We start from the raw sequence: 17,856 nt of genomic DNA, 5'->3' as shown, positions 1-17,856 counted from the left end.
ACAAATACTTCTTCTTTGAGGAAGCCATGCAGAAAAGTAGTTTTCACATCCATTTGGTGAAGGGACCATCCTTGTCTAGCAGCTAGAGCCACAATTGATTGGATGATTGTATAACGGGCAATAGGTGCAAAGATTTCATCATAGTCTATTCCCTCTTTTTGAGAGAACCCTCTAGCCACAAATCTAGCTTTATATTTTTCAGTACTGCCATCAGCACTATGTTTAATTTTATACAGCCATTTAGAAGACTCAACAGATTTACCTTGGGGTCTTGGAACCACTTCCCATACATGATTATGAATGATGGACTCGTATTCTTCAACCATTACGTCTTTACACACTTGAGCCTTCACAACTTATTCAAAAGTGCATGGTTCAGCGTGAATAATGTTGCTCTTGGCTACAACATATCCTTGGAACCGACATGGTTTCTTTCTTTCTCTGAAAGGTTCCTCTGGGAGTAGCATGTTTATCAACATCCTGAAGGGTGTCACGAAGCCATAAAGGTCTCCTTTTAGCAGGAGGATCACATGGAGGAGGATCCAAAGGATCCATGGGCTCCATGGGTTCATCAATAGGATCAATTTCAGGCTCAAGATTTTCTTGTATCTCAAATGCATCATCTTGACTATCAACATTAGCAGGAGGAAGAGGAGTGTCTTTTGCCTTTCCAAGAGCTGCATCTTCATCAAATGTTACATCCCTGCTAAACTCTATATTTCTTTGTCCAGGTACATATATTCTGTAGTTTACCCACCACAGGGGGCCCACCTTGATAAGTAGTCCAATGACATCTACATGACATATCTCTCTGTGGCATCTTTCTTTCTTCCTATTCACATATTTATTGCATTTTGACTGTATTACTTCAGCAAGGTGTAGCCTTTCAAAGATGTAAATTTTCCATCCCATATACCAATTGACATTGTGGATTTTCTTATAAAATGCTATCCTTATCTTTTCTCTTTATAAGTATTTTGGATCCGCCATCCATGCATCTTTAATACATAGTGCACATGCATTTCCTGTAATGACTTTTAAGGTGCTTTTATTTAACCATCATGGTTTCATAAAAGATGATTTTTTCCATGAACTGATAGGTTTCCACTAACAGCGTATAATTTTGCGGCAAAACTGAATGTCAGTTGATGAAATTTTAAATGGCATTATGTTTTTCGTATTATTTGTTTGCTTGTCCCACAGCCATTTCACTGAAATGCTAAAGATGATTTTTTTCATTAACTGATAGGTTTCCACTAACAGCGTATAATTTTGCAGCAAAACTGAATGTCAGGTGATGAAATTTTAAATGGCATTATGTTTTTCATATTATTTGTTAGCGTGTCCCACAACCTTTTCACTCTATACAAGGTTCGTCCGAATGAGAAACAAATTTAAGCTAAAATTAGCTAACTTTATCTTTTTATTATCCCATTATGGTAACGTCTTAGGTGTTGGAGGAAATGCTCTAGCTTGCAACTGAGAGTATAGAAGTGAGCTTGTGACTGAGAGCTATAGAAGTGAGATGTATATGAAAATTCAGCTTTTGTATTATTCTTATTCTGTTGTGCATGTCAGTTCCTGAACAATTTTTTATTTATTTGCAAGATATGAGGATATATGTAAAGTATCTTGTTATGTTGCAATTCCTTTCACGCTACTATTAAATAATATCAAGTTTTAATGATTGAAATGTGGGTGGTTGAGTGGGGGCATTATTCTATGGTCTTTCATTTTTTCCAGTTTGATATAAGTTATGCTGTTGACATGTTTAACACGTGTCCTTGCACCATGGTGCTTACATGTTACTGGAAATTCATGTGTTTTATCCAGAATGGAAAAATGCTGAGGAGAAACAAGTCACACAGTACAGCTATTGTATCTCTTAGCTGGGCAGAAGAGGGCGAGCTATTGTCGGTATGCACCTTTGTGGCGTAATTGTACCCAAAAAGTCTGATCATTTGCATCTCAAATGCTGGCTTTGTTTCCATATATTGTGTTTGTTTGAAGTGCTGGCTAACATTTTGAGAATGCTAATTGTTCTGGAAGAAGGTAAAATGATGTAATGCCAATGAACAAAATTACTTAATTAAAGCCATCATGGAAACTGATGTTATTTTTCTGTTTAAATTCAAAATTACCTATGCATTGGTGATGCATGTAATGTGCAAGATTCAAATGTCACAGTAACTTGAATTGTAGAATATTAGCCACAGACATTGTTAAACTAAATAGCATATACAATTATAAGTAATCAGAGTGTTGCTTTTTCAAACTTCAAACGCATGTTTAATTCTTGTTTAGAAGCAGCGTAGTTATTTCAACTTATAGACTGTCCGTATAAAGATTATTTTAGCTGAACTATCAACTGCACCTGTCAACAGTGTCCATTTTTTTTGCTCGATGATTGGGGCATCTAGTTCCAAATTTCGATGCCTGCTAAGGAGAAGCAAAAATGCTCATGCAAACAATGTCTAGAGCAAAACAAGGATAGGAAACTGTTGTAGGGCAAATGGGCTTGAAATTAAAATACAATTGAAAAAAAATAAAGTGTGAAAGTGCATGATGTGGAGAAATATAGCTTGGATAGGAACTTTGTGCACAGGTTCAGTGTGAATGTGCCGAAAGCAGTTTGAGATATTTCGAAAGTAACCACCTAGGAAAAGTGTGTATTTAAATCTATTTTGTATTTTGCTTTACGAAAAAGTGAAAAATATTATTATTTATAGCTGAAACTTGAGTATAATAAAAACTAAAGTCTATTTCATACATTAATGATTTAGACTAGGTTTAATCTCAATTGTAGATCTCAACATGAGATTAAGGTTTTGGTAGACTAGGGTTTCAATAAAGTATAAAGATAGACAAGATGGAGAGGTCAAGACACAATCCACAGTTGAACAATTGAGAAGATTAGCCACCAGAGGAGAGAGTAGCAATGGGAATGAGGGAATGGATCAATAGCAAGAAGGTTGAAGAAGCATCATGTTACCCCTCATGTCAACAGGAGCACATAAATTTTTTGCAACATTTTATCGCCACTATTGTAAGTCCAAGGTCACAAATCAAAGCATTGTAACAACCATATGATGTTTTGTATTAGTCTTTAGATATCCCAAGCCTGTATCTTGTTGTCTTGGACGGACTGTGGCTGTTCCCTTGTAGTTCACTTTGGGTGCATGTTGTCTTGTATAGGATTTGAAAGCCTTAGGTGACCCTACTTGACGATTCATGGTTTTATGGGAGCTTGTTTTTGTAGGGGTGATCATCAGTGTATGGGCTAGTCCAACCTGGTCAAGGTGTACCTATGTCTTTACCACATAGTTATGGTCTATTGAGTCTGTAGGTGGCCTTGGCTTTGGTGCAGTGTTCTTTAGACAACTCTCATGCATGGCAACCTCATTTTTGACAACATTCATGTTTCCCAAGGTAGTGTTAAATTATGCAACTATGGTTAATTCCACTTTGGACAGCTCATTTGATGAAGATAATTTTTGCATTAAATTCCTCCCTTCAAGAGGACCAAAAGTGACCTAAAGATTACCCATTTTGGACAAGTTGAAGTTGGAATTGTAACTTATTCTTACTCATGTAAAATTGCTTAGGTCAGCCTCACATATATGTAGGCTCAAGATGCCCATTCGACTTGTCTTTTCACCCACTCGGATTGGTATAAATACAAGAGACATCACACCTCATTTGGAGCATCTCATGCACTCAACACACATCTTCTCTCTCCTTCTATTGGTTTGTACAACTCAGAAGTGGAAGACCTCTCTCTCTCATGCGAAGTACAAGTAGCTGTCTCTGATTGGGCCGAATTACAGGGCTGACTGCAGGATGTTGACCAGTGTTGACTTGGGCTTAAATAGCATGATATGACTGCGTTTTTGGGTGATTTCCTTCTGTTTTAGTAGGCCGCAGACATTGGTGTCAAAATCAAGGCAATCCAAGCTCCTTGACCGAAGCCCTAAATTGCTGAAGTTGACTGCAGGCACCATCTCTATATTGACCAGGTTTGACTGTTCTAATTCAGACTGTTTTGGGCTCATTTTGTTCAGTAAAGAAGGCCACATAAATCCCTCCAAGACCGAGCTTCTTTGATGATTATTGGACTGCTGTACTATCTCTGGTTAGGGCATTCTTTGATAGCGGTTGATTGCTGTTGACTTGAGCAGACTACAGGCAAAACAAATTTGACTACAATTGACTCCATTGCTTGGCATTTTTACACGATTTGGATATTGAATTGAAATTGGATAATGTACTCTCTCTGCTGAATATTTGAAGACAATCTAATAAGAAGAAGATTTGCAAGGGTTTTCCCCACAGTGGGTTTTGCCCTGGTCATTGACCAAATTTGTGTCTCTTGTCTCTTGGCTGTCTTTCTATGTGCATTTGTTTATTTGTTCTATCTACTATTGCTCTACTGTTATTGGAAAATTGAAGAAGAGAAATTGAGAAATTGAATGCTATTAAATATTGTTGAAGTAATAGTTGCAGCATAGAACAAGTGATGAAAAATCAACATGGTATCAGAGGAGAGGTGAAGACAAGCCCAAGGGACATAGAGCAAGAGCATCCATCTCTCAAGAAGCTGATTGAATTTGGGAAAATCGTTTGGTAAAAATTTCTTCCTCTTTCGTCAAGGAGCATGAAAAGCTGGGTGATTAATCTAACTTTGCTGCATCGAAAGTCAGGTTGGAAAATGTAGCCGACAACAATGATGTGTTGGGCTTCATTCAAAGAAGAGTACCTGAGCCTCTAGAAAATGCTTCCGCTGCTGTCAAAAAAGAGCATAAGAAAGGTGAGTTAAAGGCAACGCAAATTATAGTTGATGGTTTACAAGATAATCTATTTGCTTATTTTGGAAATTTGAGAAGGTCCAAGGACATGTATGACAAGATTGCTGGCATGTATGAAGTCAACAATTTGAATGAAATCATCTCTTTGAAAGATCAACTGAAAGGCACGAAGATGAACAAAGGAGAATCTGTGCAATCATACATAATGAGGATATCTCGTACTAGAGATCAATTGCTAAGAGTTGGGGGAATCACACCTTACATAGAATTGGTGATTGTAACTCTTAGAGGCCTCCCTTCCATTTGGGAAACTTTCATTACTACTCCAAGGAAGAACAACAACATCTCGACTTTCGATGAGCTTGTTGGAAAACTCACACAAGAAGAATCAAGAATGATATCTAGAGGAAGAATTCAAGGATCAAACGAAGGAGAACCCTCTGAACCCTCTACCCACATTGCTCAAGGAAGAAGAAGAATGCAAAGAAAGGGAAGGGAAAGCCATCCAAATCAAGAAATCCTCCTCAATCCAATTAGGATTCCAAGGAATCAAGAAGACAAAATAGAGACGTTGAGTGCTACAATTGTCATCGAAAGGGTCACTATGCTCGAGATTGTCCCGAAAAGAGAGATTCTCCAAGAAGGAACTCTTCAAGGTCCTATAACAATAATCGTGGCTTCAACAACAAGTCATATGAAAGAAGAGATGATGAGAGAAGGAATGAAAGAAGAAGAGGCTCCCCCGATGTTTGTAATGATAATTATTGTCCCCCAAAAAGGTCAAGGAACTCCAAGTATGAAAGCAATATAACTAATCAATCTAAATATATTCTTATTTCTTATTAGCTAGTTCATCTCCTCCAAACACTTGGGATAGTTGGCTGGTTGATAGTGGGGCTACTCATCACTTTTCTGGATATAAGGAGGTTCTCTCTAATTTGGTAGAGAGGGAGACAAATTTGAACATTATTCTTGGTGATAATACCACTCATCCCATAAAGGGCTTTGGTTCCATCAAATTTCATTTGAACTCTGGGGAATCCGTTTTGCTCCATGATGTATTATATGTGATAGGATTGAAGAAGAATTTGGTTTTGATATCTGCCTTGGAGGATAAAGGAATGAGGGTTGCATTTATTAAAGGAAAAGTACTTACTTGGCCTACTGAATCCTACATGAGAAATGCCTTCACATTGGGAACTAGGTTTGAAGGAATCTATAGAGTCACCGGAAGATCCCTTCTAGCCATGGTCCATAATACAAATCTTCAAAGCGGGTTGTGGCACCAAAGGCTAGCCCATCTACTGTTAGGATATTCCGACACATAGGAAATAGTTAAGTACAACTTGGTCTAGTATAGAGTTAGGTATAGAGTTAGGTAAAGTGTGTTTCTTTACTATGTACATTTTGTAACTTACAATCCGACGGTCACGATATGTAGTGATCCGACGATTCATTCTCTCCTCGGTATTACCGACACTTGATCCGTGGCTTAACACCCGATTGGTCCATGATCTCTATTTAAAGAGCATGGAGGGTCATTTGTAGGGTAATCCGTCTATGAGAGAAGCATATGTAAATTTTCATTCTTTTATTAATAAATTGCCTGAAGTGGCCGCGTTGGCTCAGGCCGTGGACTATTTCCCTCTTTGAGGGTTTTAACCACGTCAAAATACTGGTGTATTGATCTGTGATCTGTTTGTGAGCGGTGTCTTTTGGTGTTCTGTCTGAGGAACTTACCCTGTAAATTCCTACATGGTATCAAAAATGGAAAGTCCATGCCAAGTCATTCTTGATAGCACTAACTACTTCCGATGGTGGTCCTACATTGTGGATTTACTTAGAAGTAAAGGTCTTTACAGAATAGCCACAGGCCAAGAGACCAAACCGAAAGATGAAGATAAGGTAGCTAAATGGGAAAATAGGCAAGACCAAGCACGTGGGTTGATAGGGATGTCTATTTCTCCAGATCTTAGATTCCATATTGTAGAACTTGATACTCCTGATGAAGCAATGAAACAGATTACTAAAGCCTTTGGAATTAAAAATGAACTTAAAGCCCATCAACTTGAAAATGAATTGCTTACATTGGACCCCAATAATTTTTCTTGCATTGAAGATTTTTTGTCCAAGTTCAAGACCCTTCGACTTCTCTTGGAAGGTGTTAAGGTTAAGAAAGAAGATAGTAGCCTTATCTACTCCATTCTTACTAAGTTGGGACCAACCTATTCTGTGTTTGTTTCCACCTTCCATTCTATAAGAGAAGCCTTCATTTCTCAAGGACAAACCTACAAGTCCCCTTCCTTTGATTCCTTTTGTGATTCTTTAATAAGAGAACAAGAAAAACTCTTACACCTTGGTCTTCTTCATCTTGGAAACTCTTCTAGGAAAGCGTTAGCCGCCCAGCAGCAACCAAATCCCAAGAATACTAAGAAGTTGTATCCTAAAAAGAATGGTCCTAAACCAAACAAGGGTCCTAAGCAATTTCAGCCTCAAAATGAAAAATCATTTCAACAAAATGATAAGACAAATAAAAACAAAGGGAAGAATACTGATAGACATTGCAACATTTGTAATCGAGATGGCAACTTAGAATCCAAATGCTTTAAGAAGATGGAAGCCTTGGAAGCAGCAATGAAGAAGCATAACATCCATTTGGAGCACTCTTCAACTTCAACTTCATCTTCAGGAATGGCACTTTCTGCATGTGGTTGTCAAGCATCTCGGTCTGGCTATGCACTAAATGTATCTTTTTCTTCTCATTCTCATGAGTGGCTCATTGATTCTGGAGCTTCTTATCACATGGCCAAAAACAAAGCCATGTTTTCTTCTTTAAATGATTGTAACACCAAAAATATATATGTTGGTGATGATAGATATCTTAGTGTTGTAGGGACTGGAACTGTTCATATAGACAATGGTCAGTTTAATGATGTATTATGTGTTCCAACCTTATCCTGCAACCTTCTATCTGTATATCAGATAACTCATTCAGGTGAAGGTAAAATCGTTGAATTTTCACCTCACGATGTTGTAATTAAGGACCTAAGAGATCCTAGACAAATTTTAGCTACTGGCATTGCTGATGATTCAACAAGGTTGTATAAGTTTCACAACTTTGGGTCATCAAATCTTCCCTCAGTATTTGTTGCTCATAATGATGAAGTGAGCAAACTTTGGCATGAGCGATTTGGTCACCTAAACTATCGCTCTCTTCAGAATCTATGTAAAGAAAATATGGTGACAGGTCTTCCAATGGTATCTTGCAGAGATGGTGTCTGTTCCGGATGTGTACTCGGAAAACATCATCGGGACAGTTTTGAAAAACGTGCCTCTTGGCACGCCTCAACCCCTTTACAGCTCGTGCATAGTGATTTTTGTGGTCCACTTCCAGTTGCTTCATTCTTTGGCTACAAGTATTTCTTAACTTTCATTGATGATTTCTCCAGACGCACTTGGGTATACTTCTTAAAACTCAAGAGTGAAGTATTTAACATGTTCTTGGCCTTTAAGGCCTTTGTTGAAAAACAATTTGGACATCAAAGTCTTAAGCTAAGATCTAATAATGGCGGAGAATATGTTAAAAACACATTCATTAACTTTTGCACTGAGAATGGAATTCAAATGCAACATACTGTTCCATATACTCCACAACCAAATGGTGTAGCTGAAAGGAAGAATCGCACCTTAAAGGAAATGGCTAATTGTATGCTTCAATCTAAAGGACTTAGTCTTGATTATTGGGCAGAAGCAATTAACTGTGCAAATTACATAATAAATCGCACTCCTACTAAGGTTTTTAAGAATATCACTCCAGAAGATGCATGGAGCTCAATCAAACCAGATGTAAGTCACTTTTGTGTTTTTGGAAGTGAAGCATGGGCCCATATTCCAGATGAGAAACATAAAGCTTTAGAACCTAAGAGTGAAAAATGTATTTTTGTTGGATATTCTGAAGATGTCAAAGGATATAGACTTATTCCACTTAAGTCCAAAAATGTTATCATTAGAAGAGATGTAAAGTTTGCTGAAAATATATTGGCCTGCGAGCCTAGTTCGGCGGATGTGCCACCTCTCCCTATCTCTTCTACTTTTGAAAACATTTCTTCTTCAGATGATGAAAGCGAGGATGACAATCCTCCCCCACCTTCTCAGGATCCTCCTTCAACTCCTTAGCTTCCAAAATGGGTCCGTGCTACTCGGGATGCAGCAGGTGATCCTACAGATCAGCGACGTACACGTTCTCAGTTCGAGAGAGCCTCTTCTTTATTGGCTCAAGCTTCAGTGAATTATGATCTTGACACCTTTGCAGAAGCTTCAGGCCATCCAGATTGGGAAGCAGCTATGAATGAAGAATATCATTCATTATTGGCAAATGATACATGGGATCTTGTTCCTCTACCAAAGGGATGAAAACTTGTTAGATGCAAATGGGTTTACGAACCAAGTATTGACCAGATGGGAAAGTTGATAAACATAAAGCTCGTCTTGTTGCTAAGGGTTTTTCACAAGTTGAAGGCATTGACTATACTGAAACCTTCTCCCTTGTTACCAAAATGAACTCTATCCGCCTTGTTCTTTCCCTTGCTGCCTCTTTCAAATGGGAAGTCCATCAGATGGATGTTAAATCTGCCTTCTTGCATGGGGACTTGCATGAAGAAATCTACATGGAACAACCTATTGGCTTTATACAAACAGATTCTAGCCTTGTATGTCGGCTTAAGAAATCCCTTTATGGTCTCAAGCAAGCTCCTCGAGCTTGGTATGCCAAAATGGATAACTTTCTTTTAGAAAATGGCTTTTCTAGGTTTCATTCTAACAACACTGTCTACACCAAGAAAGTGGGCAAGTCTCTTATCATTCTTGTTCTTTATGTTGATGATTTTATCCTGACTGGTAGTGATCCCAACCTTATAAACCATGTGAAGTCTAGCCTTAAAAGGAAGTTTGAAATGACAGACTTAGGATACTTGCATTATTTTCTCGGTCTTCAAGTCTTGCAATCCAAGGAAGGTATTTTCTTTTCTCAGTCCAAGTATGCCTGTGATATTCTACGCCATTTTCACATGGAAGACTGTAAGCCAGCCCCTTCTCCCTTTCAGTCTGGAGTCAAACTTTCAGTCACTTGTACTTCTCCTAAAGTTGATGCTACCTTATACCGTCAACTTGTAGGAAAACTTTTGTATCTAACCCATACTCGTCCTGACCTTTCCTTTGCCGTTGGCCTTGTTGCTCGGTTTATGCAAAACCCACATGAAAGTCATTGGAAAGCAGCTAAAAGAATACTTCGTTATGTTCGAGGTATAGTTCAGTTTGGGATTCATTACAACGCCGAAGCATCTCCTCTATTGGTTGGTTTCACTGATTCCGATTGGGCTGGTGACCCTGATGATCGGAAGTCTACTGCAGGTTATGTGTTCACTCTTGGTTCAGGACCTATTACATGGGCTTGCAAGAAACAAGGTGCCATTTTTCTTTCTTCAGCAGAAGCAGAGTATTGTGGTGCCGTAGGAGCTAGTAAGGAAGCCTTGTGGCTTCGTCAGATCCTGTCAGAGTTTGGCTTTCAGCAGCAACATCCGACTACACTTTGGTGTGATAATCATAGTGCCATTCAGCTATGCAAAGATCCAGTGCAACATCAGCGCAACAAACACATTGAACTGCACATGCACTTCATCAGAAAGCTCATTCACGACCATGTTCTTGAAGTGCAATATTGTTCAACAGATGATCAAGTTGCAGACATCTTTACAAAGGCTCTCACAGAGGCGAAGTTCACTAAACTTCGATTTATGGTTGGAGTTCAGGAAGTTGTCACTAAGGGGGGATAGGCTCTAGTGCCTCCTTCCTTCTCCTATTGTGTCATATTTGTAAATCCTTCAATCCTATCCCAAGTTGTTCTTAGGGGGGGATGTTAGGATATTCCGACACATAGGAAATAGTTAAGTACAACTTGGTCTAGTATAGAGTTAGGTAAAGTGTGTTTCTTTACTATGTACATTTTGTAACTTACAATCCGACGGTCACGATATGTAGTGATCCGACGGTTCATTCTCTCCTCGGTATTACCGACACTTGATCCGTGGCTTAACACCCGATTGGTCCATGATCTCTATTTAAAGAGCATGGAGGGTCATTTGTAGGGTAATCCATCTATGAGAGAAGCATATGTAAATTTTAATTCTTTTATTAATAAATTGCCTGAAGTGGCCGCGTTGGCTCAGGTCGTGGACTGTTTCCCTCTTTGAGGGTTTTAACCACGTCAAAATACTGGTGTATTGATCTGTGATCTGTTTGTGAGCGGTGTCCTTTGGTGTTCTGTTTGAGGAACTTACCCTGTAAATTCCTACATCTACACTATTATGGTTCACTTCGTATGTTGAAGAAGCTGGTCTCTGGGATCCTTGATGTTCAAGCTCAACATGATGGAGTATGCCCTGGGTGTGCAAGTGGAAAGAAGACAAGGGGACCATTCTCTTCTAGCGAAAACAAGACGGAAGAAATTCTTCATCTCATTCATTCTAATATATGTGGTCCAATGCCTGTGCATTAACTTGGGGGTCATCTTTATTACGTCACCTTCATTGACGATTTCTCAAGGAAGACATGGATCTACTATTTGAAGCACAAGGATGAGGCATTCAAAATATTCAAGGAATTCAAGGCTTTGGTGGAAAATCATATAGGGAAGAAAATACAGATCTTTAGGTTTGACAACGGCGATGAATACATCTCGAATGCATTCATAGACTTTTGCAAGAAGGAAGGAATCAAGGAGACCATTGTGCCTTACACTCCTGAACAAAATTGAGTGGCTGAGAGAAAGAACAAGTCCATTGTGGAAGTTGCCTGAGCTATGCGCCATGATCAAAAGTTGCCAAAGTTCCTCTGGGTTGAAGCAACAAACACAGTTGTATATGTTCAAGATAGGTTGCCTCATCAAGCTTTGGACAACAAGACTCCCGAGGAAGTATTCACAGGTGTCAAGCCCAATATTGGTCATCTCTGAATTATTGGCTGCCCTATGTACTTCCACGTGATGAAGGACAAAAGCAACAAGCTAGAAGTTGCATGAAGGAAAGCTATGTTTATTGGATATGGTGAAGATTTTAAAGCATTTAGAATATCTATTTCTGGTCAAAGGAAGGTTGAAGTTAGCAGGGATGTGCCATTTGATGAAGATGCTCCCCTTAGAAAAGCAAGGGACCTCCCTCCACCTACCCCTCCTGAAGGCAATAGTGATGAGATGGATATCCTAGAAGGTCCTTTTGTGCCTGAATTCGAGAAGGAGATCGTTGATGATCCCATGGAGCCTATGGACCCTTTGTGTCACGCCCCTACACCTGCGGTAGTCTTTCAATCGCTTATAGCGAGGTGCGGCACTACCAACCGTTTTCTTTTCACCAATACTTACGATTGTAGACTACGCCTAACATTCCACTTATCCTACTTAGTTTGTGTTTCGCAACCAAGTATTATTAATGTGTTCCTTTATACAAGTGAAAGCCCATAACATTCACATAAACAACATTATACAAGAGAAATGCACAACAGTATAAAGGGAGGGGCAACTCCCTGCAATATGAGTCTGCCTGAATCAATATATTATACAATCTTCACTTTTACAAATTGCAAGTTAAATCTTGGGAAACCCCAAATTTACACTTAGCCAATTTTCAACTTCGGCAAACTCGGCTTCCCAGCTCGTCGGTGCCTCCGCACGGTCGCCGCACGACTCACCAACCCTTCGTTCACCTCGTTGCACGATCGTGTTGTTTGCCCAACTTGGGCGCGCCTCCAAGTCGCCACACACGGGCGCCTCCACCCGAGACACACCTTTGTCCACAATCTCAACACTTCACCAAGTCACCGTGCACACTTGCACGACGGGCGGGCGCTCACCCGAGTCACCCAAGAACCCGTGCCAAGTCGTCGCACAAACCAGGCGCCCACACACACCGTGCACGCCTTTCTCCAACCGACGGGCGACCCTGCCCACGCCCTTCACCCAAAACCAAGATGTGTGTTCACCTCCGTGTGGCCTTGCCCAAGAATGGGCGCATCTCCTAAACTGCGCCTCCCTGTTGCTACGTCCACCTCTTGTTCTGCGCACTTCACATGTTTGAGTGATGGTTGTTCGATGGTGGAATGAGTTCCAACGCTCTCCCAATATATATGAGCGTGGGGCGAGGTGGCAGCTACCCAGCTGACCTGCCCACGCCCTTAATGCCATCACAAAACGCTTCTAAACATGCCGTCGGCCATCACCAAACTCTTCACTTGTTGGTCGGCCCGTGGGTTGAGCCAACCGCTCCCCACGCCATATAAGTAGCTCGCCCAACCTTCCACGCACTCATATTTTACCATAACATCTTCGCACGCTTTGGTTGAGTTCGCACCTTCAAGCCGGAACGCGACTAAGGACTGCAGGTCCTTACATCCTCCTCCACCTGAAGTCGTTGTCGTCCTCGACAACATACCATCCTGGTAGCCATCCACCAAGATCATCAACAACTGTCTCATCCATGATGTCAACTCCTCCACATACTGCAACCGACTCTGCAACATATGTAGAACCACTGTCTCCATCATGTCTCGTCCCAGCAACCATCTGTCACCAAGATCACCATACCAAGGTATACACCCCGTCGGTATGTCATATATCGGAAATCATCTCAATCCATGACCATCGATCACCCTTTCACAATCTCCACATCCTACTCCCCATCAAGGAAGGCTGGTCCTTCCATCCAAGCTACATGCTTCCTGCAACCTGTCGTGTCGACCTCATCATGTGTTGTCCTCATGTGAACTGCTGCCGTGATACTCCAACATAATGCTAACACATCTCTGCACACCGCTAGCCCTCATGTCTGAACTAGTTGGGTAGCTAATCCAACTGTCACGTTCAAACCATGAGAATGCACATCCTCATGCCACCATCAGTTGTTTCTCAGAACACCCTGTCACATCCTTAACTCGATCAAGAATCCATCTCCATACAAGTATAAGCCATGCTCAGGTCCATGAAGTAGTCCTCATCTCGTCTGCAACATGTTGTCCATGATGTCTGGTACTAATGTGCTGCATGAAATCAGTCACATCTACCCCAACATCATCATCCATATGTGTATCTCCTCAATATGAAGAGATCATCTCATCAAACTTCGACTCTCGATGTGCCACATCCGGGTCCATGAAGCAACCTCCATCATATCTGCAATGTGCCATCCCTCAAGTCTGTCATAGAAACAAGTATACACCTGTCTCATCTATCCATGTGCTGCCCATGATCATAGATCAATCAGCTCCCATGTGTCAAAGGTGGTTGAGTCTCGGCTCAACCCATGCCCAAGTGTTGTCACCAAGGCATCATCATCGTTGTAACTCCATCACTCCAAAGTGTCTCATATCGATCTTCCACATCAAGTCACTCTTTCAAGCCATTCCCATACATGTACTTGAAAGTATGCACCCCATCCTGCATCAAAGTCTCTGACCTCAGCTCCTCAATGCATCAGATCCTCCAAGTCCACCATATATGAAGTCCCTAAAAGTCACAACCTCATGTCATCATGAGCTCCATGAGTCATCTCCAACCAATATCTCAGCAAGCATACAAGTCTCGACCCAAAGGTCTCTGTAAGATGCCTCAGCTCCCCATGTAATAGGAATGCTCCATAGTCTGCTCACAACCCCATCCAAGTCCATGGCCTTGTTGTACAAGAGTGCACAACCTCTCCATCGACTCATAAGTAAAACATCTCCATGTCACATCAACAAATCCACCTACACAACATCCTTGCCTTGGCACTCCTCATTGGATGCCCATAAGTGACACCTCTACAAGTGCTCCTGCACAATGTCCCTGCATGAGACTGCCATGCTCCATGTCTTCAACCTGATGTCCATGACTCAAGTTGCCCATGTAGTCCAAGTAGACCCATCACAACAATCGGTCATCCTCATCCAAGTTTGCAATCTTCGGTCTAGTGAACTCGGTCACCCAACCATATCATCATCATCACGAGTCCCTTCCATCATAGCTCCCCCACTAAAGGTTCCACCAAGACTTGCTCTTGGTCTCGGCCATGAGAAGTCCACCCAAGCATCATCATACCCAAGTGTGTGCCCTTTAATCTGTCCATGAGTCATGCCGGGCACTTAGCCAATTCTCCATGTGGCTAAAGCATGACCCAATCCTCCACAACAATCATCATGTTCCTCCCTTGTCACGGGCCTTTGCACCTTCTACCATAAGGTCACAAACAACCCCAACAAGTCCTGCAACAGTCAACAATCCTTGCTTCTCCATACAAGGTCTCATCATAGACATCCATGGTAAGATCCTCCCCAGCATCGGCAAACTAACTTTGCCCTTCCCTGCATACGGTCCATCTACCAAATGCTCAAGTGAAACAAAAGTATCAATAGTACTTACATCATCATTACCATCATGAGGCCCCTCTATGTGAGTATCCTCATCCATCCATGTCTGCAAACTGCACGATCCTGGTCCAACTTGATTGATCTCAAGTTCATCCTCCATTGTTGTCACATCTGCAACATCCTCAATCATCACGGCTTCCTCTTCCTTGTCAGCACAATCTGCAACTTCATCTTGCTCCATTGTCCAACCAAGTTGAAGAAGTTCGTCTTCAACATTCTTTTCCAAGACTTTAAGTTCCTTTCGAATCCGGGGATTCTCTTCTTTCATCCGCTTCAACCTGTATAAGGTAAGCAAGAGCTTCCCTTCGCCGTCTTCCAAACCTGCCATGCCTTGTCATTCAGCTTGGTCCAAGCACTAAGCTTCACCTCTGCTAAACTTGTTTCACCATTCACCTGAATCACCCTGATATTCCACCTGTTACCTGCAAAGCTTGAAATTCCTTTCAAGTCTTCGGTCTTCGTAGAATCAACTCCTTGATTCAGTTCACCAGCTCCGATACTACCTGTCACGATAGTGCCGTGGGATCAACACTTCATCGTCAACCCGGTCATCAGCCTGCTCTGATACCACCTATCACGAAGTGCAGGTGTGTATCAGCTTCAATGCTTCAACACCAGCACCAGCTCCCCGACACTAGCTCTGATACCACTTGTCACGCCCCTACACCTGCGATAGTCTTTCAACCGCTTATAACGAGGTGTGGCACTACCAATCGTTTTCTTTTCACCAATACTTACGATTGTAGACTACGCCTAACATTCCACTTATCCTACTTAGTTTGTGTTTTGCAACCAAGTATTATTAATGTGTTCCTTTATACAAGTGAAAGCCCATAACATTCACATAAACAACATTATACAAGAGAAATGCACAACAGTATAAAGGGAGGGGCAACTCCCTGCAATATGAGTCTGCCCAAATCAATATATTATACCATCTTCACTTTTACAAAGTGCAAGTTAAATCTTGGGAAACCCCAAATTTACACTTAGCCAATTTTTAACTTCGGCAAACTCGGTTGCCCAGCTCGTCGGCGCCTCCGCATGACTCACCAACCCTTCGTTCACCTCGTCGCACGATCGTGTTGTTTGCCCAACTTGGGCGCATCTCCAAGTCGCCACACACGGACGCCTCCACCCAAGACACACCTTTGTCCACAATCTCAACACTTCACCAAGTCACCGTGCACACTTGCACGACAGGCGGGCGCTCACCCGAGTCACCCAAGAACCTGTGCCAAGTCGTTGCACAAACCAGGTGCCCACACACACCGTGCACGCCTTTCTCCAACCGGCGGGCGACCCTGCCTGCGCCCTTCACCCAAAACCAAGATGTGCGTTCACCTCCATGCGGCCTTGCCCAAGAATGGGCGCATCTCCTAAACTGCGCCTCCCTCTTGCTGCGTCCACCTCTTGTTCTGCGCACTTCACATGTTTGAGCGATGGTTGTTCGATGGTGGAATGAGCTCCAACGCTCTCCCAATATATATGAGCATGGGGCGAGGTCGCAGCTACCCAGCCGACCTGCCCACGCCCTTAACGCCATCACAAAACGCTTCTAAACATGCCGTCGGCCATCACCAAACTCTTCACTTGTTGGTCGGCCCGTGGGTTGAGCCAACCGCTTCCCACGCTATATAAGTAGCTCGCCCAACCTTCCATGCACTCATATTTTACCATAACATCTTCGCACGCTTTGGTTGAGTTCACACCTTCAAGCCGGAACGCGACTAAGGACTGCAGGTCCTTACACTTTGGATCCTCCTCCATGCGAAACCCCTACAAGGAAAAAACCAGTTTGGCTCAAGGACACATTACAAGATGCTGAGAAACATGCTGCTGCTTGGGGAACTTTCAGGGAAAGCAAGAAGCCATGCAGGCACCATGCCTATGCTGTAGCCATGAGCAAGATGATTCAAGCCGAACCTAGTACTTGTGAAGAAGCTGTGAAGGAACAAGTATGGAAGGATGCAATGGCCTAAGAATATGAATCCATTTTGAAAAATGATGTATGGGATATTGTGCCTAAACCAAAGGGAAAAGTTGTGGTAACCTCCAAATGGCTCTTCAAGATCAAGTATGGGGCTGATGGAAGCTTCGAAGAAACAAAAGAGATGCATCTAGGAAGAAAGGAACGTTTGTGGGCTACAATGAAACTTCAAAGGCATATAGAATCTATGTGTCTAGTCAAAAGGAAGTGGAGATAAGTCATGATGTCACTTTTGATGAAGATTCTGCCCTTAGGAAAGTCCGAGATCTTCCTATCCCTAGGAAGGATAATAATGATGATGATGCTGGAAAGCATGATGAGCCTCCGACTGATGTTGAAAGTCCGATGGATCCCATTGATCCACCTCCTAGTGAGTTCACTACAAGAAAAAGACCTTTGTGGCTCAAAGATACTCTTGAAGATGTTGAGAAACATATTGCACCAAGGGGGACATTTCGTGAAAGCAAGAAGCCGAACAGGTACCAAGGGTGCTTAGCTGCCATGAGTACCATTGTACAATTTGAGCCTTATACACCCGAAGAATCCGTGAAGCACCAATGTGATGAACGAGGAGTATGAGTCGATCATGAAGAATGATGTCTGGGATGTGGT

The 17,856-nt window shown here is 41.9% G+C and overlaps 1 protein-coding gene across 1 annotated transcript in view; it reads left to right on the top strand.

The window, feature by feature from the left end:
• Positions 1-17,856, top strand: part of APC4 (Transducin/WD40 repeat-like superfamily protein) — a 465,104-nt gene that overhangs the window by 39,755 nt on the left and 407,493 nt on the right. The window contains exon 4 of the mRNA XM_089373770.1: positions 1,834-1,917. Within this exon, the coding sequence (XP_089229896.1) occupies positions 1,834-1,917 (84 nt within the window). The remainder of the gene's footprint in view (positions 1-1,833; positions 1,918-17,856) is intronic.

This window comes from Pinus tabuliformis, chromosome 8 (assembly GCF_031772625.1).
Source record: "Pinus tabuliformis cultivar Carrire ecotype Pingquan chromosome 8, CPIR1, whole genome shotgun sequence".
Lineage (NCBI taxonomy): Eukaryota > Viridiplantae > Streptophyta > Pinopsida > Pinales > Pinaceae > Pinus > Pinus tabuliformis.
Note: the sequence above shows the minus strand (reverse complement) of the source record. Positions and strands in the feature narration are given on the sequence as shown.